Genomic DNA, 25,664 nt, shown 5'->3' on the forward strand with positions numbered 1-25,664 from the left:
TTCCCCCTGCTCACCAACTCACCCTGGCTCTGGCATTCCCCTACACTGGGTCATTGAGCCTTCACAGGACCAAGGGCCTCTCCTCCCATTGACTTCAGATAAGGTCATCCTCTGCTACATTTGCAGCTGGAGCCATGGGTCATTCCATGTTTACTTTTTGGTTGGTGGTTTAGTCCCTGGGAGCTCTGAGGGTACTAGTTAGTTCATATTGTTGTTCCTCCTGTGGGGCTGAAAACCCCTTCAGCTCCTTGAGTCCTTTCTCTAGTTCCTTCACTGGGGACTCTGTGCTCAATCCAATGGATTGACTCAATAAAGGTTGATTTAAATCCATGGTTAAAATGATACTGTCTAGTAATATTTAAGAGTACATAAAAACTGTATTGTTGCAAAAAATATAAACTATGCACACTAAAAATCTCATAACCAGAATTTTGCCTCTGGAGATTGCTATTTTGTTTCTATTCAAAATTAATGGATGTGTTTGTTGAAAACAAAACCTTAATATTGGTGTAATTGCTCTGCTACATTCTTGTCATTCAGATCACTTAACTTTAAGTATCCTAATTAACTGTCTAGATTAGAAAAAATAATTAGCATACTATACTACTTACATTAGGAAATGGACTAGAAACAAAATTTGAATCTTTCTGAAAGCTATTTGGTGACAGGGACTAACATCAATCCATTCTCATGGGTTTTCTGTAGATTTTAGGGATTGTAGTATAATGACATGGTAAAACGTGGGAAATCTCTTCTAGAATATATGAGATTCACTACAGACAACTCTCTTTTTCTTTCTATTCCAATAGTTTGTAATCAAATAAAAATGATTCTTAACATAACACAAAGCCACAATTAGCAATTTTTATATTTAATTCTGAAATCTTTAACATGAATCTCTTCCTCTACTATATTGTCAAGACTCATTTAACACAAGATAGAATATATTTTGGTCTGGTTTCTATTCTAAATCTGAGTAGTCTATGACCTGCTAAAATGTAGATTTAATTGTACAGTTTTATGTATGATTATTTATTTATCGACATTTCTCCTGTGTCTGGCATATTATTATTTTGCACTAATAAATAAAATATAAAATAAAGCGATGAACACTTACTGGATTGCATTTAACAGACTGTTTCACAAGTGTAAGATTCTTGACAATAAGTAAATCCAGATTTTATTAGTTGCCACCTGGACATAGCTTATTGAACCCAAAAAATGATCATTTTTTCTTTTTCTTTTCTTTTTTTTTTTTTTCCAGAGCTGAAGACCAAACCCAGGGCCTTGTGCTTGCTATGCAAACACTCTACCATTGAGCTAAATCGTCAACCTAAAAATAATCTAAAAATGAGTAACAATTCATTCTTAAAATTCTGAAAATAAAAAAATAACATAAAAAATAAACAATACATATCAGGTTTGCAGTAGATGCTTTATTGTTTTGTGCAAATGGTTTAGGGGCTTATTTTCTTCAGCTACATCCATAAAATGAATATACTTCTATTTCTCCTTCTCTCTCACCATTATGCAAAAGGGAAAGCAGGATGGCTAACATTGAAACCTTAGTCTTTGGGTCCAACCCTTTATTTCAATTCCCTATCCCAATTTCAAAACTACTGCCCTAAGATTTAAAGAGAAGCTATGAATGCTTCTGCCTCCCAAGTGCTGGGATTAAAGGCATGCACCACCACCGTCCAGTGATGAATTTCAAACAAAAATAAAAGTTAGAAGGATGCATTGGGTTCAAAAATAAGATGTGAGTTTCAAAATGAAAATAGGAGCTAGAAGAACAGTTCAGTGGTTAAGAGCACTGGTTAGTCTTAGGCCCAGCACTGTAGACCTGAGTATCACATTTCTTCACATGGATTCTAAACAGTGATTGCTGAATATCCATAAGCTAATTAACAGACTTTTCTCTATACAGGGTCTACTAGCAAATGAAAGTGTGAAAATGAGCAAAGACCACATGACTCTGCACTAATATTCCCCCATATATTTGTAGCCTTCAATATAATTAATATTTTCAGTATATACTACTATTAAAAACTTACCTAATTACATATTGAAAATTTGAATGTAACAGGATTATAATCTTGCATGTCTGACATACATATAATTTTAAATGAAAACTAGTTATCTTTACATCATATACACAGACTTTTAAAAAAACTCAAACTGATGACAGAATTCAGGTTTTCTAACATTCTTTAAAGCATAAAATATGCATTATATAAGCTCAGAGGAAATATGTATAATGTCTAAGGTAATAAAAAATAAAATACTGGAGTCAGATAATCTTTTCACAATTTAGGAGAATTTTAAAAAGATTTTTACTTAATTTTTTTCATACAATATTTATTGATTATGTCTTCCCTCCCCCAACTACTCCCCAGAATCTTCCTGCCTCCCTACCCAAGGAACTTTATAGTCTCTCCCCAGCAAAACAACAACAATAAACACTAATAACACAAAAAGCAAATACAAATACATTTGCCCTGGATTTTTAAATAAAATGGTTTTCTTAAAGCGTTTAAGCATCCTCTTAGTAGCCAAACTTCATTGAAGAACAGATCAGATGTTATAAATATTAAGAAAATATTATTGAGATAAATGAAACCAGTTATAGTCACCGTAATACCTGTCTGTTATAATTAGATTATCTGAGTGCCAAATATGTTTTCACCCTTTATGTCAAGCAGATATATTCCACTTCAATTGCTGCAGTTAGACCACCATCAATCAGCTAGCAAGCAAACCTCAAAAATAACCTCATGGCAGGAAGATGGCTCAGCCTGTAAAGTTGCCTGTTGTCAAAGCCTGGTAACCTGAGTTTGATACCCAGGATCCAAATCTTAACAGGAGGTCTCACTTCCTTAAACTGTGTTAATACATTTAACACTAATATACCATGGTACGTGTGCATCCTCCAAACTAAATAAATTAATTAATTAAAATACAATGAAAAAGAAAACCACATGTGACACCTCTACTGTATGTAGCCTAGAACTCAAGAGTTATACCCATTAATATTTCACAACAGATCATGAATCAACACATAAATGGGGTAATTTAGCATATGAATTGACTACTCATTCAGAACCATGTTGGGCTGTCAAATGAGATCAGTTCAGCTTAATTTATTTCCATTACTTTATAATAAATCAACCTACGGGAGACAAATTCAACTATAAAGAAAGGAGAAAGCTCTTACCTTGGCATATGTACCCTCGTTCTTCATATCCAGCATTGCAAGTGCATTTGCCAATGGGGACCAGCCATTCACCTTCTGTGCTGCAGTACATCCTGGGAGGATCCTCCTCCTTGGAATTATTGACACAAGAGCCCCTAACCTCCACCAAAGACTGGGAGTCCATTGGCACTGTGTCTGGAAACATGGCCAGATTCTTCACTGTAAACGGGCACTTTTTGAAGTACACTCTCACAGACACCAAGGCAACACAAGCGCCAACATCTTGAAAGGCCAAATAAAACCCCTTTTTATTGACTGGTCCCACTTCTCTAATCTCAGTGTTGAGTTTCAGAATGCGGTCCCCGAGATCCATCTGAGTGAAACTTTCATCAGCGGCAATGGTGTCAATCTTTGTGAACTGATGTTCTCGGAATTTGACGCCATGATCATCATCAGACTCCATGTAGTACAGGTTAAAGGTCTCCTTGCAAGTCCCCAAAACCAATGGAATGCTGTTACAGTCCCGCAGTGTGAACTTTAGCTCCACATAGATCTTCTGAGCTGAGTTTCTGGGTACCCAGTTTGTCCTCAGCCAATTATTTTGGCTGTGATCCATGACATTGCACACCTGGTAAGTCCTGATTGGTGTGTAATGTTCATCAACGCCACTGATCTCTTCCCACTGAAGTGTCAAAACAAAAAGAGAGAGGCAGAATTAGTGATGTTAGTGGAATGGTGTCCAACACAGGATGAGAACCAAGGCATCACAAGAGATACAGCATAAATAAGACAGGATTTCTATGCTATTCATGTAGGGATCTATGGCTCCACTCCACCTTCTAGGGTGTGTTGATCATTGGCAAGATTTAGTAAATTCAGTGACACAAAATAATTCATAATTGAATGAATACATTTGTCTTGTGCTGTAAGTTTTTAGAAATTTAGGAAAAGGCCATGAGATAAGTAATTATGTGAAGTTGAACCTTTCAATGTTAAAATCTGAAATGAGTGATGACCAGCTATTCAAACATAGTTTGTATTCATATACAGTGAATAGTTATAATTTATTTATAAATTTAATTGATCAATTTTTCTAGGAAAAATTTAGATTTTTATTCTAAAATAGAATTACTAAATTTTGAGCTATTCCTATCTGCAATTCTCCATTAAAAAGACTACTGAGGAATTATACATTATTTTTCATTTTATATATAAAGACATTGTTCATGAGCATGAAACCATAAGAATATGTTTCCATGACAAAATTTTTCAATAATGTGCAAAGTCCATTATTTGATTTTCAGAATGATAATAAAAAGTTAAAGAATCTTTTAACTTTTGGAGACCAACCCTAAAGTTGTTCATTATAATGTGTTCTCAAATTTCTATTTCAACACAAGCACACACACACACTAAAAAATAAACAAACAAAAAAATTAAAAGGTCAAGAGGAAACAAGGGAAGAAGCAAAATATCTTTATTTTATTTTCAGATGATAAGATAGTATTAATAGGTGACTTGAAAAAACAAAGTGAAAACTCCTACAGCTGAAAAACACTCTCAATACCATAGCTGGATACAAAATTAACTTGCAACATTCAATAACATTCTTATATACAACTGACAAATAAAATGAGAACTAAATCAAAGAAACATCACCTTTCACAATGGCTTCAAATACTCTAAAATATTTTTGGATAACTCTAAACATGTGAAAGCATAGTATTTGCCCAATGACAGACACTTTGATCAATGGAATCAAACTGAAGATTCAGACATAGATCCACTGAGAAAACCAGAAATACACATCAGAAAGAAGACAGAATCTTCAACAAATTGTGCTGGTCAAACAGAATGGCTACATGTGGAAGAATCCAAATAGATATATACATACCACTCTGCACAAAACTCAATTCCAAATGGATTAAAGACCTCAACATAAAATAAGATACACTGAACCCATTAGAAGAGAAAGTGAATTCATTGGCACATGAAAAGACTTTCTGAACAGAACATTAGCATAGACATTAAGATCAATAATTATTTAATAGGACTTTATGAATCTGAGTGTTCTGTATGGCAAGGAACACTGTCATTTGAATAAAGAAGGGAAAAGCTTTCAACTAACTATACATTCATTAGTGGACTAATATCCAAAATGTATACACAAGTAAAATACTAGAAGTCAAGAAAATAACCCAATTTGAAAATGGGACACAGATATAAAGAGAGAATACTCATAAGGAGACTCAAGTTGTTTAGAATGACTTTAAAAAATGTTCAACATCTGGGAAATTCAAACAAAAACTACGCTGAGATATCTTGTTATACCTATTAGAATGGCTAAGATCAAATAAAATAAGTGACACCTGACCTTCGTAAGAATGTAGAGTAAGGGGAAGACTTGTTCATTGCTGATGATGTTCTGACTTCTATAGCCACTGTGGAAGTCAATAGTGTGTGGTTCCTCAGGAAGATGAGAACTAGTCTACCTCAAGATCTAGTTGTACTACTCTTGGGCATATACCCAAAGGATGCTTGACTCTACCACAAAGACACTTGCTCAACTATGTTCCCAGTGCTCTATTCATAAGAACCCAGAATTGGAATCAACCTAGTTTTCTCTCAAAAGAACAACAAAGAATGAAGAAAATTGGGTAATTTTGCACTGAGGCATTAAAAAATTTAAAATCTTGAAATTTGAAGGTAAATGGATAGATCTAGAGAAAAAATATACTAAGTGAGGTAACTTAGACCCAGGAAGACAAATATGGTATGTATTTTCTTACTTGTGGATATTAGCTATTAAGTCAATGATAACCAAGCCACAATCTGTAGAACCATAGAAAGTAGGTATAAATGTCTGGGTGTAAACAGATAGATCTCCCCAGGAAAGGAAAATTGAACATACCCTTGTGGATGGACTGAGGGAAGACTGAAATGAAAAGATACAATGGATAAGGGCAGGATAAGGGATCAAGTAATGAATATGGGGGAACAGCTCCAGTTAAGGGTCATTTGAGGAGTAGTATGAAAACCTAGTATGGTAGATGATTCCTAAAACGTACATTAATGAGAGCAACCTAAATGAAATCACCAAACAAGGAAATAGAGCCCTAGTCACCAAAGAATGCTTCCAATACAGGGACCTGATTTCATCTAATTGAGTTGTTGGCTAAAATAACACCCCCACAAAATACCCCCCAACACACACACACACAAACACTTTGTTGTCAAGACTACAGGCTGTTTTCTACATACTGATGGCAAAGCTCCACTGCTGATGACAACACATACACAATTCATGGAAAAAAGAGAAGTTGAGGAGGTGCCCACATAGAATCTTTACCCCTATTGTTTGGTACAGGAAAATTATCTGCATTATACCAAGGGAGAAACATAAACACCAAACCAGCCTCAAACCCTTTCTTTAACTAAAAATAATCTCCAAGAAGATTTTCAAGCATTCATTTCATGTATGGACTGTATAGGAATTTTTTCACAGGAAACTCATACAAGAGGATTGGTTCAAAGTAGTTCATACCAAAGTATCTATAGCTACAAACTCACAGTTAAAGGAATCTTAAAGCATCAGATTAATTTCAGAAGGGAAAATGCCTGCGCTATGTGTTCCAAAACCTTCTGCTGTCAGCTATCAGTGTTTTGTGCTAGTGTTCTACACTGAATAGTAATGCCAATCTGAAAGCATTCTGTGTTTTATAGACAGATCATGCCATTGTGAATTGAGAAAAAAAATCAATTGGCTTCACATTTTTAAATCTAATGTGCCTCATAACAATAAAGGAATGTTTACTTTGATCAATGAATCCTTTGCAAATCTCTTTTATGATAAGCCATATGTGGCTAAACTTCAAACAGCATATTTTGCAGAGATTTTCATAATTTGATGTAAAATATGACTTTAATTATGAAATTCTTATTGTAGTTTAATTTGGCAAGCTGTTACAAGTTCTTGAATACAGAGTTATGAATTGCCTGAAGATAATGCAAACAACACCAGCATGCTTTTCACTGGGAAGGTTTCAGGGAGCAATTACCACTTCATTAATTTGTAATGAAGACCTAATTGCCTGTAAGTGATGGGGGGCTGCCATCTCCAACCATTTACAAAGCCAGAGTCTCCAACTCGCTGAGGAAAAGCCATGGCAGAAATATAATCTCTAAAGAAATATTATTTTCTTAACATCTGCAACACCAGCATTGTCAGCTAAAACTCTTTTTGAGAGTATATGCTTTTTCAATGTAAAGAATGTTCAGCTTTACCACATATCCCTTCCCTTCAGAACTCATGTGCTTATCCGCAAATAGTGAAAACACTACACCATATAGTAATCATCCTAAGGCAAACATGAAGAAAGTATACAGGTAACATAATAGAAGTGACATGTAGAATTTTCAGTTTTAGGCATAATTTTCATCCCTTCATTATCTTAAAACAAATCTAAAGAAGGAAATAAATCATCTTGCCTTATCCAGAAGAAAGCTTGAAAAAATTGTAATATTGTCTTAAATTCTCTAGATTATCAATCGGGATAATCTAGAGATATATAGGATAGTTTAACCTGCTTTCCAGATCCACACTCAGAATCTGTTTTATTTAGTCAAAGATCTCAGATTGAATTCCTTACTTTTTATGGTCCAGATCTCTGTAACTACAACACTCTTCAGATTCCCTGTGCTTGAGAAATTCTTCTGCAACTTCCCCTCAGGAGTTTCGTTAATATTTTCTAGATAGTAAAGTTTCTGAAATTCCATTAGAGTCAACTGTGTACTTGTCAGAAAAACAAATACCTTTAATAATTAATTGATGCTTAACCTAATGACTGCCTTTCTTATATGCCTCTATTATATTAATTAAAGATTTATTTTATGGTTTATATTAATTCCTCTCATGGAGAACCTTTTGCAGAAGTAGAGAAAAGGGAATAAGAACAATAAAAGTGGGAATACATTTTATCTAAGGTGGGAAATATTTAATTAGTTAGCACATACAAAAACCACTTTGTTGGAGGAAATTAATAAGAAAAGTAACTTCATACTTTACCTCTAAAATATAATACTTGATTCTAAAGAAATTTCAGATGACAAAAATTGAAATATCACTAATAGTATTATTCTGTTTACAATTACTTGTAGATTCCAATGGTTTGCAGGAAGCCATAGGACTATGATTTCCTAATATACTAATGATTAATTGTGATATTAGGTGGTTTTGAGTTTTTCCTTTCCCAGCCATTCCTTTTAGCCATATATTTCTTCCCCTTGTACATCTATATCCAGTGCAAAAACCTCATTGTTTGCCTTAGAAATACTAGAGTACTCTCCCTTAAGCAGCATTTGAAATGTGAACAAACACCTTTAACTTTAAAGATGCCATTGCTAAGCTCACAACAGAGCTATGTCAACAGAATCATTGCATTTCTACTTATACATTCCTTTTTAGCTGATTCTCACCACAAAAGCATGTACACATGTTTGAGCATACAGTTGAAAATATATTTCTAAGAGTTTAATATAAAAGTCAAGTAATATAAGAGTTGAAACAAATGAATAAAATTATAAAATATACTATTGTTGAGCATGTGAGTGTATACAGCATCATGTTTGGGCTTAAGGGATCAGGGGAAAAGAAGATAGGAAATCAGCACTGACAACAAGTTTTGGACCAAAATCAAGGACAAACATGTCAAAAGTGTCATGGCTCTGGAAGTACAGCTGGGAATTCTAGTGACCAGTTGTATATATACAACTCCTAAACCACTTTCACCTCCAGACACTCGATAATGATATGAGAACAATCTAACTGAATGTAAGAAACACAGCAACCTCTTTTAGGTAAGACATAGAGATGAAAAACCAGTAGGAAGGTGAGAAGACTAGGGACTGCTGATGAATAAAGGCAGCCAAGTTCTCCCGTATGAGCACAGCAGTCAGGAAGGAGTGACATAGGGTCTCTATTTAGGGTTCCCAGGATATTGTGTAGGTCATGGTAATGTCTGCACTTATAACAGGATGCTGTTAAAGACACCAGGTCCCCAGAAGGCTCGAGTGGATAGGATCCATAGGTCCACCGTGAGTACCTGTCTCAGGTTCTGTCTTTACGTTTTACAGCATATATGAGTTAGATTCACGGGTCCGTTTTCCTTCTCAGTTCTTTAGTTTCATAAAACCCCAGTAGTCACACTAGAACCACAGATGGCTCAATTCCACCATACCTCTGTCTGCCATGTCAGACCTCTCCTACCACCTGGGAATAAGCAGAATACTTCAGCAGCACACAGATAAAAGGTAGGCTAATCCCCCAACATGTTTGCTCTGTTATGAATGAAATACAATTGATTTTTAGATAGGATATTTTATAGTGTGTTCATAGGATGATACTTGTTGGTGATCTCTAAAATACCTTATTAATAGAAATTTTAATCAACCTTAAACACATGAATGAAATATTTCTGTAAGTAAAGCCTGTCCTAATAATTTTGGGGGATTAGGAAGAGAAAGGATTTGTGATAGTTTTGTTATTGCTGTTAAACCAGAAGTTGATAGTGGATGATGCAGAGCTGGCAGATAAAGTTGATGAAGGTACACTTGTTGTTTGAGGTATGCAAAGACATCCTGAGAAAGAAGGCTCACCAATGAGAAGAAAGTATTCGGGGGTGGATGGGTAAAATGTTCACAGTGCAGGTATGGGGTACACACAGCAGAGAGGAGACGCAGCCTCCTTAAGAGTAGTTAACATAGCTTAGTTGCAGTAGGGGTTGGGTGGGTAGGCAGTGATCAGAGACAGTCTCCAACAGTTAGAGCAGGAGGACCTGGGGTCACTAGTGAACCTGAATTGGCCTGCATACTTCATTTGCTTCTGTAGGGAACATCTAGAGAGAGACTTTCTTAGTTAGGGTTTCTATTCCTGCACAAAATATCATGACCAAGAAGCAGTTGGGAGGAAAGGGTTTATTCAACTTATATTTCACATTGCTGTTTATCACAAAAGGAAGTCAGGACTGGAACTCAAGCAGGTCAGGAAGCAGGAGCTGATGCAGGGGCTATGGAGGGATGTTCCTTACTGGCTTTCTTTTATTGGCTTGCTCAGTTTGCTTTCGTTTAGAACACAAGACTACCAGCCCAGAGATGATACCATCCAAAAGGGGTCCTCCCCCATTGATCACTAATTGAGAAAATGACTTACAGCTGGATCTCATGGAGGCATTTCCTCACCTGAAGCTCCTTTCTCTGTGATAACTCCAGCCTGTGTCAAGTTGACACAAAACCAGCCAGTACAGAGGCACATGGTGAGATATAGGGGAGATAAGGGTCCTTCTGAGGCACGGCAAGAGGAGAGATTGAGAGGGAGTACTGCAAAGATCTAGACAACAAGTTTTAGTATCACTTCTGATGAGTGAGTGCTTGCTCATTGTTTCCTAAAAATAATATGGAGAGCTGCTTTAATACATGCTCTAAACGCAGAAAGTAAGACCTCATATTAAAACAAATTTCAGGAAGACACTTCATCTTAAGAGTTGCAGTATCAGAAGAAAACAAGAGCTGGCGTGGAAATAAGTGAAAATGTATTCACATTAGAAATGGTATCCTTTCACTAACAGCTAATACTGACTAACCACAATGCACCAAACACTACACTAACATTTAGCAGTAGAGGAGACAGGATACCTGTCATTAAGGAACCAGTGTCTTCCAAGTGTATTTCTTACTACTGCATTAATAAAGTACACACACACACACACACACACACACACACACACACACGCACACACACACACACACATATGTGAGCAACTGTGCTGTCTCTGTGGTATTTGGAAATGTGTACATTCCCACATATGGAGGTCAGAGGAGAAATCTGTTGAATGTCCTAATCTATCAGCTTTGGGGTTTTTCCTTTGAGAGGGATATTCCTCACCAATATGGAGAGAGGTTGTCACAACAATGTTTTTTTTTTTCTATCTCTATACCCACAGTGCTGATTTATGGATGGTCTCTTATTTGGATCAATTTCCACTCTGAAGCATCTGTGCCGAAAACAAAGTTACTATCCTATGGAGAATAACTAAATTTAAATGGCATATGATGTGCCAAGTGCCAAACATATTGCAATTAACAAAGTACAGAAATGGAGGCTTGGTTCCATAAGGCATTGGATTAAAAGCAATCAGTGCTTTAGTTATATCAGATATTGTCCTTAACTGACTGAATATCAGGCCTATGACAAGTTTATTTCAGAAGGAACAGCGTGAGAAAGAACTCTTTAGAAACTGTGTGTCAACAAATTCATGGTAAGGATTTTTATGATTGATGACATGAATTTTACAAGACAAAGAACTTGAAAGTGAGGGGTACAGTATCAGAGAAAAGGAGACAAATTTTAAACTATAAAAAAAAGCACTTTCAAGACAGGCTAATATAAGGGAACTCCTATCCAGAAGCACTGATATTCATGAAATAGGACACCAGGGCTAGAAAGCATTTGTTATCCTAGTGGACCTAGGTTGAATTCCCAGGATCAACATCGTGGCTCAAGGACATCCTCTACAAATCCAGAGGATCCAATGCCTTTAGGCCTCTGCATACACTGCATGCACATGATGCATAGACATACATGAAGGAAAATCATACATGCTGGCAAAATACCTACATACATAAAAATGAAATATTCAATGCATTATAAGGTTTAACTTAAGGAATCATACCAAGATGGGACAGTGGGAAATATCTCAACCTCCATCTGCAGCTTGAATTTAGTTTTCTTTTAAATGTCAATATGCAAGGATAAAGAAGAAAATTTTCCAACTCAGTATGGAGGCTTCATGTACACAATAAAATATTTCTATATTCAATTTAAAACTATAAGTAAAAAGTTTTCTCTGTTTCCCACTTTGTGTAGCCCTGGCTTCCTGGACTTGCTTTGTAGACCAGGATGGCCTCAAGCTCGCAGATGTCATTCTGCCTCTGATCCCTACTGCTGGAATCGAAGGCATGTGCTTCCACATTCAACAATAAAAACTTTTCTATTATTCAGCAATCACACCTGGAAAGAGGTCAGAAAAGAAAAACAACCCAATGTAGGCATTTATCAGAGATTTTCTCAACCTTTCTCTAAGTGGTTGTACTTTCTGGAGAATAAATTTCCCCTTAATATTAGAGAACAGGACAATGAGGCTATCATATTTCCAACCCTTAGAAGAATGTTCAAGGTGAAATTGTCCAATAAAAAAAAAGTAATTTTAGAATTGAGTGTAACTGCTTAAAATGATGGGAAGAAAATTCCATGCACATGGGCTTAACGTGTCTAGACTGAAAACTGCTAAGATGAGCATTTACAGAATTATTACAAATGGCCAATGACTTAGAAATTAATGCAGAGCAGTGACAGCAGCACCCTGCACATCAGCTGTGAGACTGTGTAATTTCCTGCTCTGATAATAGGTCACAGCCGCTGCAATTCTTAGCAATTTGCAATATACCTGTACAGCACTCACAGTGACGGAAATGAAATTAACTTGTGTGACATGGATCCTGCACTAGGTTTTATGGACCTTCTAAAAGGAAGTTTAGAATTTAACCAAGTTTGTGTTACTACTGAGAACATGTCTCTGCCATCGAAGCTGCTTTACCGGGTGAAGCTGAAACTGCAGCCAGTTTCCTGAGGGACCCTTTCTGAAAACTGGAGCAGCCATGTTGCGTGGAGATGCTCACAGGCTCCTCTTCTGGAATACCCTGTGGACTCCAGACTTACAGGCTTTAAGCTCTGAAGATAAACAGAATATAACTGAAATTGATTTCTGCTGTTTAATAATTGGGATATTTTAAAAAGCAAAGATTTGATTTTTTGGTGTTTGTTTGTTTGTTTGTTTTGTTTTGTTTTTCTTTTCTTTTTGGTTTTTCGAGGCAGGGTTTCTCTGTGTTGTCCTGCCTGTCCTGGTACTCACTCTGTAGACCAGGCTGGCCTCAAACTCAGAAATCCACATGCCTCTGCCTCCCAAGTGCGGGGATTAAAGGTGTGTGCTACCACCACCCAGCAATGATTTGATTTTTGCATCAGAAACATGAAAAAGTCTATAGTAAAACTTATAGATACATCATGGCACAAAATAAATATGTATCTTTAACATGACTGTAGTGTCATACAGAGTAAGAATGCTGCATTGTTATTCTGCTAAGGCTGAGTTACTCCACATAAAATTTCTTAAAATGAAAACAACATACTGATCAATTTTCTTATAAGATGAATGTACTTTTAATTTAAGCATTCTACAGTCCCTTTTAAAAACTTATCTAGAGTTGCTTTAATTTTAGTTAGGGCCACTGTAATTCATAACAAACATAAGCCTGTCCTATTGTTCTAAGATTCAGTGAGCATAATACTTAGTAAAAGGTAAGGGCATCTTTGGGTACTTTGCATTTTATTATAAATGAGCCTGTCACCTTTTCATTTACAAGAATTTGCACTACTTCAAAGTATAGTAATACCAATGCTAGCACTATTCCACACTATACCACGCTCCAAGATATCACAGTATCATTAGACATTTATTTCACAGTAGCAATCCTCATTTTAAAAAATGAGAATATATAGTCAATACAGCATAATGATGAATTTATTCTATAGTTTAGTAAAAATGAAAGTAAATTTTATTTTGCCCATTATTTTGTACTGACCAGTTTTTTTGATCTAGTAATCTCATGTCTAAAATAAAGATAATAATAGTAAATATTTTGTAGGAATTCTTTATGTTAAAATAGGAAATTGAGAGTGAGATCTTACATGTAACCATCTGCTAGCTAAACAAACACTTATTAAGTATTTGTATTCTACTAAACTAAGAGTAAATACTTAGATTATTATCATATACTGATTAAGCACAAGCTTATAAAGTATTTGTTTTTACCAAACTGAAAGTATATGCTTGTTCAAAGGTCATTGGTTACCTAAGTAAAGGAGTTACTTTTTAGGTACCCGAATTCTTCCAAATTTTATGACAATATACTTATGATAAAGATGAAAAAAAAACACCTTAGCTTCTGAAATTCTAAACTTATAAGAATAGAAAGTAGATGTTAGTCGTTTACCTATTCAAAAGAAATCCACTGTAGGCCAGAATGTCTGCTGTGACCTGAAAATTCCACCTCGGTACAATTTTCATGGAGTTAATGTTCAACCTGAGGAATATGATTACTAAACAACACACACCCAGACACCCAGACACACACACACACACACACACACACACACACACACACACACACACTGAATACCTATCTTAGAAAAGATAAGGATAACAGTATGAAAAAGTAAAACAAAAATACAAACAAGAAAACAGACAAAGGTGAATAAAAATTCCCATACAGTAAACAATATACCTATTCATTTCTGCAGATACTTGAATGAAATTCGAACCAAGGCTAAATATATGTTTATAAATAAAGCACCCTGAATTGAAAGAACAGATAGCTGGGGACTGAAAATAGAAGAATATTAGGTCAGCTAGTCAGTGTGCATGAAGGGGCAAGCACATGTAGCAACAGAGAACTAAAGGAGAAATGGCTATTAATAAAAATGTGGAGATCCTTTTAACCTATATACAAGAATTTTTGAAATATTTTTCAATCTGGAATTGAGTAAAGATTTGAGACAGAGGAATGATATGTTGTAAGTCATGGCATAAGAAACTAATGGCCTGACTGCTATATGGAGAGAGATTGAAAAAACATGCAGAACACAACACTTTTGTAGAACGAGGCCAGGAAGTGATGGAGTTAGTAGGGATGGGCGGTTAGTAGGGATCATAATACGGAAGTACCCCTCAACTGAGGACAAGAATTTGATGAGAGATGAGTGTGGGACCCTAGAGAGGAGGTTGAGTGTGTGGTTAGCATCACTAGAGAGGATGTTGGGAATGTGATTTACATCATCAAAAACTGGCTTCTTTTGGTGTGAGAACCAGAGAAAAAGAAAAAAAAAGCATGTGAAACATTTAGGCATGGTATTCAAAGTGGGAAAATAGTAAAAATAGCTGAGAAAAAAAGAGCCAAAGTAATGAATTCCAGTAAGGGAAGTCATATGGAATGACCAAAGAGAATCTAACCTAAAATACCACTAGACAGTTTCCTGGAAGCTAAGGCTAGCTTTCAAATGACTAATTCTTCACGTATTTGTCAAACATGTGCTCTACACTAGTGGTCAATGCTGGAACTATAGCAGTCACTGTAATCTGAACTTTGTCTTACATCCTCCTCTTGTCGTCACAAAAGAGAAGGAGAAAATAAAAAGCTAAGGTTAAGTGTTGTCTTACACAGTGACATGTTTCATAAGGAGTCAAAGAACAATGTAAGGAAAAAGGTAAATTTGTGGTTCTCCAGAGGTGGAAAGGTTTTATGTTTGTTTTCGTTTTTCAATTGTACAGGAAGATTTATTCAAAAAAAGTTTTATGGATAGAGGACTGAAAAAAAAAAAGCTCAAGGCAATGGATGAGTGAGTGCTTGTGACAGCATCTGAGTGTCACTAGGAAGAGGGGGAAGGCGATAGAAGCAGATGTGTGTCCATCTGAGTGTCACTAGGAAGAGGGGGAAAGGTGATAAGAAGCAGATATGTGTCCACTGCTGAGACTGGAGCAGACAACTGACAAAGACTCCCTTTTCTATATGGTCATTGCAGTTGCTAGTTAAAAAGCTGTGAAAGGTTGGAGAAATGAGAAGTGATTTTGCGCATGGTTTAGACCCTGAGGATTTTCTCATCATGCAAGAGATGGAGAGCAAGTACAGAACTAGGGACATTATGCTGAAACTGCTAGAGAGGACTGAAGGAGCAATGAAGAGAGGGTTATTGCCTTTACCTTATGGGAGAATAATCAGAACATTCTCATTTTAACCCTTACCGGAGCCCAACATCAAGAGCAATACCACACAATCCAACTATCTTTGACAAGATAATTTAAGTAACTTTTAAAAATGTATTCGTTTTGTTTTTAATATAGTTTTATTGCAACATTTCTTCCTTCCCTTTCCTCATCCAAACTTTCCCATAAACCCATCCTTGCTCTTCTTCAAATCCATGACCACCTTGTTCACTAGTTGTTATTGCATGTCTATTTGAGCGTAGACATATGTATTCCTAAATATATCCTGTTTGTTTTGTATAATGCTACCTGTATGCATGCCTTCAGGGTTGACTTGAGTGGCACTGTGCATTAATTTACTGCAGTGGAAAATGTCTATTTGCAACAGATGGAGACCACTATAGAAAATCACAAACAATCCAAAGGCAGAATTGTTTAACTTTTGAGTCAAAACCTTTCAGAAGTGTGACTAAGACTTGGAAGCTGATATGTAATTTGAAAACATTGAAAGCCTTACAATAACCCTGGGGTTATAAGCTAGCATTTGAGAATGCCACTGTAGTTCTATTAAATGGGGTTTGCCAGTACTGAACATTTTATCATTGAGAAATGCTCTGGTTATCTCCATTATTAACTAATTCGACAAAAGAGGGAAGTTTTATGTTTGGGGGCAGAGTGGGATCATAAAAAATGTCTCATAGCATTTCTAGTTAAGTTTAGAACAATATTTTCAAGCACAGAATTCTTTGATTACAGAGTTTTCTTATTTTCCAATAAGTTGAACTAGTATTGTCGAAATATTAGCAGGAACAACCAAATAAGAAGGAGAAGTTATGAGAAAAGACCTCATTTTCCTTAATATCAGAATAATGTTATATCAATATGAAAGACCAAATGGTGTTCTTAAGTTATATAGAGATAAGCCTAATATGGTGCTGATAATTAACTCACAAAGTAAGAATATTAATAAAATTGCAACACCAGTTGGCAAAAGATAGACGACTGGCTGTTGTCACACTAGGGACTCAGCAAAGTTTGTTCTCAGGCTGAACTTGTGTTTTCCTATATTGTTGGCTTGACATCTCATTTTTCTTTTATTTTTTGTTAGCTTATTCATTTATGGATATTCCCAAACATCTCTTTCCTTATTCTCCTCATATAGCATCGAAATTTCTCTTTTCTGAGCTCTACCGCTTCTTGATGCTTACTCAGTCTGGGGACGCCATTCAAATGGCCTTTGCTAAGATTTTCCTCACAGATGATTGTCATTTGCTCCTCAGCCATGTGCTTTCACTGCATTCTTAACAATGGCATTGTGGCATACAGTGTTTAGATCTGTATTGATAAATGAGGTAGATTTGTGGCATTGCCACAAGATACTGGAAATAATCAACTAATAAAGAAGTTTCTTTTGGCTCACAGTTTTCGAGCATCTATTCCATGATTGGGCAGCTCTATTGGGGCCTGTGGATGGTCCCTACTCATATTTCAGTACATGGTAGAACAAAATCACTCACTGTGTGATCAGTGTGTGAAAGGGCAGAGAATCGTTTTGAAGAGAACTGGGGAAAAAAGAAACTTAATTAATCATGATCAGATATATCCAGACAAACTTAATAATTTTTATTTATGGCTATCTTCTAATAAGAGGTAGGAAGATAAGTGCATTATGACCCATTTCAATGAAAATTATAAGTCAAGAAATGCAAGAGCTTGACAATCACAAATACATCACAAAATGATGAAAATAAGTAGTAGAACCTGAAGCTGCTAAAAGTATAGATCACTGACTATTGCTGGGTGGGACCTGTCTGAGGGTCCAAGTTTCTAGACAATGAAATAGCTGTTTTCTGCTCAAATATATGATTGAAATTATACTTTTGAATATGAATAACTAAGTTTAAAATTTGTTTCCTAGTATTAAATCTGAGTGGAAAATGACTAATCACTAAAGAAGATACATTGATAATAAAGTATAGAGTGTATTGCAGAGAATTATTTGCCTTTTTACTATTCCATTTAAAAAATAAATAAAAACAGAACACTCACAGTAATTCTTTGAAAAGAATTGTTCAGAGTAAAAAATATTGCAAAATAAATCAAGGATTGCTTTTAGGAGTGGAAGGAATTTTTCAGGTGAAGTGAAATAGTCATTAAGAAATGAAAACCTCAACGAAACATGTTGAAAAAGTGTTTTCTAAAAGAGAAGCTTGGCTCAGCTGAAGAAAACTCTTGGTTTCTTTGTTGTATTTGCAGAGGGGCAGATTGCCTTTCAAACAGGCTCTTACTTTGAAGTCTGCCTGACCTGGAACACACTACTTAAGTCCAGAATAGCCTTGAACACACAAGGGCTCTTCCTGCCTCTGCTTGTGTTGGAATGTCAGGCATAAACACCTGTTACTATGGCTACCTTTAGTTTCCAAGCGTATACTGACTAAGACATGAGCATTTATACTATCACTTAAAAGTTAGAAAATGAGCCGGGCAGTGGTGCTATACGCCTTTAATCCTAGCACTTGGGAGGCATAGGCAGGTGGATTTCTGAGTTCGAGGCCAGCCTGGTCTACAGAGTGAGTTCCAGGACAGCCAGGGCTACACAGAGAAACCCTGTCTCAAAAAAAAAAAGTTAGAAAATGAATGGAAGATTTTTACTTTGTCAGTTCCTAATGCTGATAACCTACCTCCTACTTATTTCCTATTGATCTTTCTTAAAACCGTGGATTTCTGAGTTCGAGGCCAGCCTGGTCTACAGAGTGAGTTCCAGGACAGCCAGAGCTACACAGAGAAACCCTGTCTCAAAAAAAAAAGTTAGAAAATGAATGGAAGATTTTTACTTTGTCAGTTCCTAATGCTGATAACCTACCCCCTACTTATTTCCTATCGATTTTTCTTAAAATCTTTTTATTGGAAATTTTATTTATTTATATTTCAGCTGTTATCCCCTTTCCTTATTGATCTTTATCCAAAACTTATGCCTTTTGCTTTATAGACTGTTTAGGTAACTAGCACAATCTCTGCAACCATAGGATTTCAAGTGTGTATTGTTGTTATCAGTAGCAAGGTTACTGACTCATGCATAGCCTAAGACACAGTTTCCACTTTTCCTGAAACTGACAGTACCAAGTAGTTCAACAGTGAGTAGGACCTGTGAGCTCCCTCTTCCATCTGTGTTCTACTACTGTGGGCCCTATTCTTTTGTACCCACCATAGGATTCTATAAGTTATGTGAGTTCACAAATGCACTGGCTTTTTCATGTCTAGAAGGTGGTACTTCATAATACTTCTTATGTTTTGGCTCTAGCATTCTTAGTCAAATTGTTATTAACACTTTTAAAGCAAACAAGAATCCTTGTGAAAATTTCACTGTTGATATAAGGAGATGATCTGGGTAGGAGACAAAGGAAAACATTGTAACTTTGTACTTAAACAAATCAGAACTTACTGAGCATATACTATGACTTAATACTAGTTAATTTGTAGAGAAAACCAGTGAGAAACAAAGAAAGTCCTCAGATTTATGGAACCTGCTTCTACGATAAACACTTGTTACCCAATCTGGGAATAAGAAACAAGTCAAGAGTTGTAATGTAAAAGTTGTCGATATGTTGGCTAGAACCCAACTCTAGAGAGAGGTCAAAGAAGTGAGAGGAATAATGAATGTTCATCCATCAGAAAGCAAGTAAAACAGTGGCACATGCTAAAAAAGTTTATGAAGAAAAACACAAGGAAAGAAAGAGAATGTGATGTTACTGCAGGCACTTAGCTGGATACTGCTGACTTTAGGCTGCTATACACAAGTGGAGTGCGCACACACACACACATACAAACACACACACACATACAATGGGAGAGGAAACATATGCGTACACACATACTAGAAATATCAGGAAGTACTTTGCATTCCAGCTAGCAATTGATTTTAGAATAATACTCAGTGAATTAAAATAAAGGAATACTCAGGACAGTGAGATTTCTCAGTAGACAAAGATACTGTGAGTTACACATAATTGATTTAACTTGAGTGCAACCACCCACATCTAAATACTGTTTCTTGTGGGTACACATGTGTACACACATACATACACACAGATAATGTAATACAATAAGAAAATACTTTTAGGTTCAGCGTGATATTTATCTGAGTAGATAAATCATTTAATTTAAATTAATGAGACACCATTAATTGTATTAGCAAATGTAGAATTCACTTCATATGCATTTATTTTATCTTATCCAATTAAACAAAACATAAGTATATTTATTATAAAGAAATTAACCAATTGTAACATAAATACTTGATGTTTGAAAAACAATTTGGCACAATAGCAAGTGCTTGTGTGTATTAACTTACAAAAGGAAGGGCATGTAATTATATAGAATTATATAGGAAAGAAAAAGAAGTTGTATACTGTCTCCATAGTAAATTCTCATATAAAGTGAGAGAGTAAACTTCATATTAGGGTAAATACATTTTTAGGTACAATAGACAAATGAGGAAAAGAATTCATGTTTTATTATAGGACAAAAACTAAACAAAGCAGAACTTTGCTCCACACAATATAATGCAATGCTCCTAAACATAAATGTACAAATATTTAACGATTAAAAACAGATCTTAGGTGACAATAAGCTTAACCAAGTCATCTCATTAGACAGGTGCACAGCCTACCATTACCTCGTTCTAACAAGCCCTTGAAACGTTCTAATCTATACCACAGAATTTCCTATATAATTTCCAACTTATGCCATGTTTTTCTCTTTCCGTGTACCTAAACACTTACTGCACTGTGGAATCACTACGCTAGGTTGACTGAAACTGTAAAAAGCACCAGCTGGCCCCATTCAAAATGGCACTTGTCCAGGTCTCAAATGTCTTATTTATATACAGTGGAATTCTGCCAGCTGTTTAATACTCAAGGCTAATAAATGTAATTGGCAGTACTACATACGTACAACTCGCAAATAGAAAATGCATTGCTTTGTGAAGTTCGACTTATTCTCATTTCTCATAATTGAATTTATGACAGTGGGAAAATGATTTGAACAGTTTTGATTTTGAAATAAAATTGTTTTATAAAGAAAGAGATGTGAACTGAGCTGTAGGTGAGTTGTACTTTTATCATTTGGTCTTCTTTTTGTTAGGCTAGTAGTAGATATTAACAGGTAACCGTTCCAGCATAGGTAGTACAGAGGCACTCAGTAAGTTTAGGCAAGGGGAAGAGAGTAGAACCCTGACAAGGTCATAATCTTGTGTCAGCAAGTTTGTTCATTTGTGAAAATGTGGCAGAATTTTACCAAGATAGGTTTATGGAAGAAGTAAGGTCTAATCACTAGTGAACTGCACAGACCATTGTGATGCAATATTAGGATCTAGTTTTCATTTCTAAATACAAACTGTAGATACACAATACTTCTTACTGAATAGGAAAGAAGAGGGGGAAAGGGAGAAGGAAGGGGGAAGGAGTGAAGGAAAAGTATTGTTAAAATAATCTTAATACTTTAACAATACGCAAAATAATGGTATTCGTCAATGTGACTCCTTTTTATGAGACCATGTACATTCTGCAACTGAGATATCACTTCTTCTAAATTGTGCTCTTTCCAGCCCTGGGAGTTCCTGAATGTAAACATCCTGAATGTAACTACCCCTGAATGTAAACATTGAAGAAATCTAAACCATCATTTGCATAAGTGTTAATGTAGAAACTAAGAATGCTCTGATGGTATGGAGTAAGGAGAGGGTGGAGAGGAGATTGTGAGATGCCTATGGAATGAAACATGAGCAAAACTCATTCTTCACTTTCTGAATCCTCCTTTCCCTATCAGGCACCTTGGTATACATCTAAGGGATGATGTGGTTATCCATTTTGATTTAGGTATTTTAGTCCATTAAATCTAAAAGGAGTGTTTGCTGCATTTGACAATAGTATTTAGAGTGGAAAAGCTATAATTCTGGCAAACTTTCTTATAATTATATTATCGGTGCTTTAATAAATTGTACTTTTTTTTTTTAGACAGGATAATTTTATCCCAGGCCTGGCCTCAAACTCACTATATAGGTGAGGATGACTTTGAACTATTGATACCTTACCTCTATCTCCTGGATGCTTGGATGTCTGCCACCAAGCCCAACATTAAGTTTGTTTTCCAATCACAAATCTATTTTAAATAAACAGATACATGCTGTCTTTATAAATATGTGGGTTGAAAAAGCATAAAACATACCAGAGGAACGATCTAGAAATAAGAGAAACCCAATACAATGAACTTTGCTATTTCAGAGTTAGAGAAACCAAGGACAAGCTTTCCAAGTCATGCATGGGAATAGCAAAGGCTTGGGAATAGACAAAGGGTCTAGAGTTTGTAAGTGAGCTGGTGACATTGGGACAGCGGTTTTGAGATTCTCATTTTTATGTCTAGGCAACAGTACCTACCTCTATCCATATGTCAAATTCTGAAACATTGCCAGTTCTCTGAAACACATGTATCATTACTAGAAGCAGAGAAAACTAGTAAAACTATTGCTTTTTACAGTTTTGTTTCATTTTGTCTCAGCACTCAAAAGGCTACTGGGAATTCTGGCATGAAAACATTTGTACTGTATCTTACACTGATTTTGAAAGAGCATTTCAGCATGTGTTTATATTTTGGATTATACTCCTGAAAAACACAGGGGTTTGGTTGTTCCTGGGCTTGTTTATTTGAAAAGTCCTCCCTTGACTGCTGCTTTGCAATCTCTGCTTGCGATTATTGAAAATAGAATCACTTATGGCATATCTAAACTAAATTCAAAACAACCGGGGCGTAATTAGATTAATGCCAATGTAAACTACCAACTCCATGAATGGAGGTCTTTTAAGCACAAACACAATGCAGTGGTTTTGATGCCAAAAAAAATCTTTGTGGCCTGGAACTTCCTATAAGATACCTTTGCATACGGGGGTCTCCAGCTTGATGAAGTCACTCATACAAATCAACTAGGCACTCACCTACTCCTCTAAGCGTGACCTCATGTTCCCTTCTTTAGTACAAGGGAAAACAATATTTTCCCATAGGGGAATGTTTCTTTTCAGTTTCTGACAAACTCTAAGTTAAGCAGGAATCACTGTTACCTGTTGTCAGTGATGTCAATAACTACTGGGTCTCTGAAACATTTGAAAAATAACAACAAAGACAGCTTAAAATACTATTCTGAATGAAAAGCATATGTTAATAGAAAGGTATGACCTTTAACTACTGGCAAGGAAAGCAAAAATAAACCTATGAAAAGAGTGAACTTAGTACATTGTAAACCAGAGAATCCTTAGTTGCTCACTTAAATTCTATCAAATGTATTTATCCTGCAAATAGTAGAAAAAAACTGTTAGAAATATTTGAAAAAAAACCAAGAGGTTTGTAAGGGAATTTCTGATCAAACACCAGTAAAAAACGACTAAATCTATTTCCACATTCCTATTTCTTAAATTGTTAAAAATTCAAATTTAAGCTCCTCTTCATAAACTAGAAAGAAAAAATTTATAAAGAAGCAATCAATTTAATAGAAAAGGCCTGAATTTTACACATTAAATAATGGAATTAAGAGAAAGTACATTAACTGACCTAAGGGTAAAAAAAAGTGTGTGTGTGTGTGTGTGTGTGTGTGTGTGTGTGTGTGTGTGTATGTGTGTATGTATGTGTGTAGAAAATATTTAAGAACTTCAGACAGCAGTTTACTAAGGACCTAAGATGCAAGCAGAAGAGCTAACAAAATTAAAAATATTGAAGTCTTAACAATTTCAGCTTAGCACACTATTTCATCAGTTACAGTAGCAATCTTTGATAAATGAACATAACAAGAAATATAGTTTCAAAAAGAAAAATGACCAAGTCTTTGAGCTTTCATCCAAAGCTAGATTCAGGAATGTTTAAAATGGGGTCAATGGTCTAAATTTCAGTAGACTCTAGGGAGGTATGATATATTAGAAATTTAAAAAATGTTTGTATGATCCTATTTTAAATCTATTTAGTTTCAATTTTGTATACTGTGAATAAAATGGAAAGAACATATTTAACAATTAAACTTATCAGTAAATACAGAAACTTAAAATAAGAATGAAATTTAATTATTCAGTTATCATGGTATGTCATCAACAATTGGTAATGTTTTTGAATGGTTTTAAAGCACATTCTGATTCTGACTTTAAGAATCCTTTAATTGAAATTACACTTGTGATAACTGCTCTTTAGGACTCAAAATTTCTGATATTCTAACAAGGTTAGTTTCCTTCTTCCAGGATAAACAAAATCTACTACTGATATGAAATTATTATTTATCTCAAACATTAGAAATCTTAAATATATAAAATTATGTTATATGTAATATATAGTAGTATATATTGTGTATGACAGATTTATAATGAATACTTGCTCTTAATATTTAAACAAAGCCCTATTCTATTTTTCTTTTGTAAGATTTCAGTGAATGTTCAAGCCTTTACTTATATTTAATTTTAGAAGTATACTTCAAATTTATGTATATATATATTTATATATAATATAAAAATGTATTTAAGTATACTACCATGTATTTATTTTATGTATGTGTCCTGTAAATCAATTATATGTGACTTCTCTCAGCTGTAGCACACATATATGCCTTGTCCATATAAAGCAAAGGGCTCATGCATTCATTGTAATTTCCACACAAATTTAACATCCAAGGAAAAAAACATGCCTTTGCTTAAGTTGCACATTTTGTGTACAGTGGTCATATATGTACAGACTCTTTTCATGATTCAGGGAGCTTTACCTTCTTCCTGATGATATAATGCCAACTAGACATCGTTCAGTACACTTAGTAAAAATAAGTAGATGTGCCTGTGGCATGGACAGAGTCAATGGAACACCTATTTAAACTCTAAAACTTGCTGCACCAAACAGTCCATGGGTTCTTGGGGCTTTTTGTTTAAAATGACAGTCGTGCACTTTAAGCTGCAGTGACATGGCCAGTCTTCACCTGGCCAGCCACATCTTTGGCAACACACAGCATGCACCACTAACCACTAACATTCCCTGGCTGATCACTCACAGATGTCAAGAAGAGCTCACGAAAAAATGTTCGGGATTGAGGTATGTTTGGGGCAGCCAATAGTCACCACAGAGTAAGAAATAGAGAGGAAGAGATGAGATCCATGCTTGCTGTTCAGTGGAAGGGAAAAGTCAGGAAAAGAGAAAGAACAAGAAAATCACGATACTGTGACCATTAAATATGAGAAGAACCTGAGTTCAGAGGTCCAATGGACAGATGAGGTTAGACATTATTACCATGTGTCCATGCACTTTACAGGACTCGTCACTGCCTGAACAGTCTACACGCAGGGATATGCTGATCTTCACAGCATCTCTTAGACAATGCCCTCCAATTTGACATGCAATAATAACTGAAATAATTGAAAACCACTTCTGCTTTGGAGGGTTTTTCAACACAAACAGCTCTCCTAAGGACTTGGATGTTAAAGCTGTCGCACATGGGTCTCTCTGTTCCTTGGAAAGATCTGCTTGGGAAGGGCTGGCTTTTGTTTGCTATTTTATACCTTCCATTTTGAGATTTCTAAATTTTG

At 35.5% G+C, this 25,664-nt stretch overlaps 1 protein-coding gene across 2 annotated transcripts in view; it reads right to left on the bottom strand.

Moving 5' to 3' along the window:
- Epha3 (EPH receptor A3) overlaps positions 1 to 25,664 on the bottom strand; it is a 314,096-nt gene that overhangs the window by 222,433 nt on the left and 65,999 nt on the right. For both annotated transcript variants that reach the window (XM_031364209.1, XM_031364208.1), the window contains exon 3: positions 3,215 to 3,875. In XM_031364209.1, coding sequence (XP_031220069.1) covers positions 3,215 to 3,875 — 661 coding nt within the window. The remainder of the gene's footprint in view (positions 1 to 3,214; positions 3,876 to 25,664) is intronic.

The sequence above is a fragment of the Mastomys coucha genome, unplaced genomic scaffold (assembly GCF_008632895.1).
Source record: "Mastomys coucha isolate ucsf_1 unplaced genomic scaffold, UCSF_Mcou_1 pScaffold12, whole genome shotgun sequence".
In the NCBI taxonomy this organism is placed as follows: domain Eukaryota; kingdom Metazoa; phylum Chordata; class Mammalia; order Rodentia; family Muridae; genus Mastomys; species Mastomys coucha.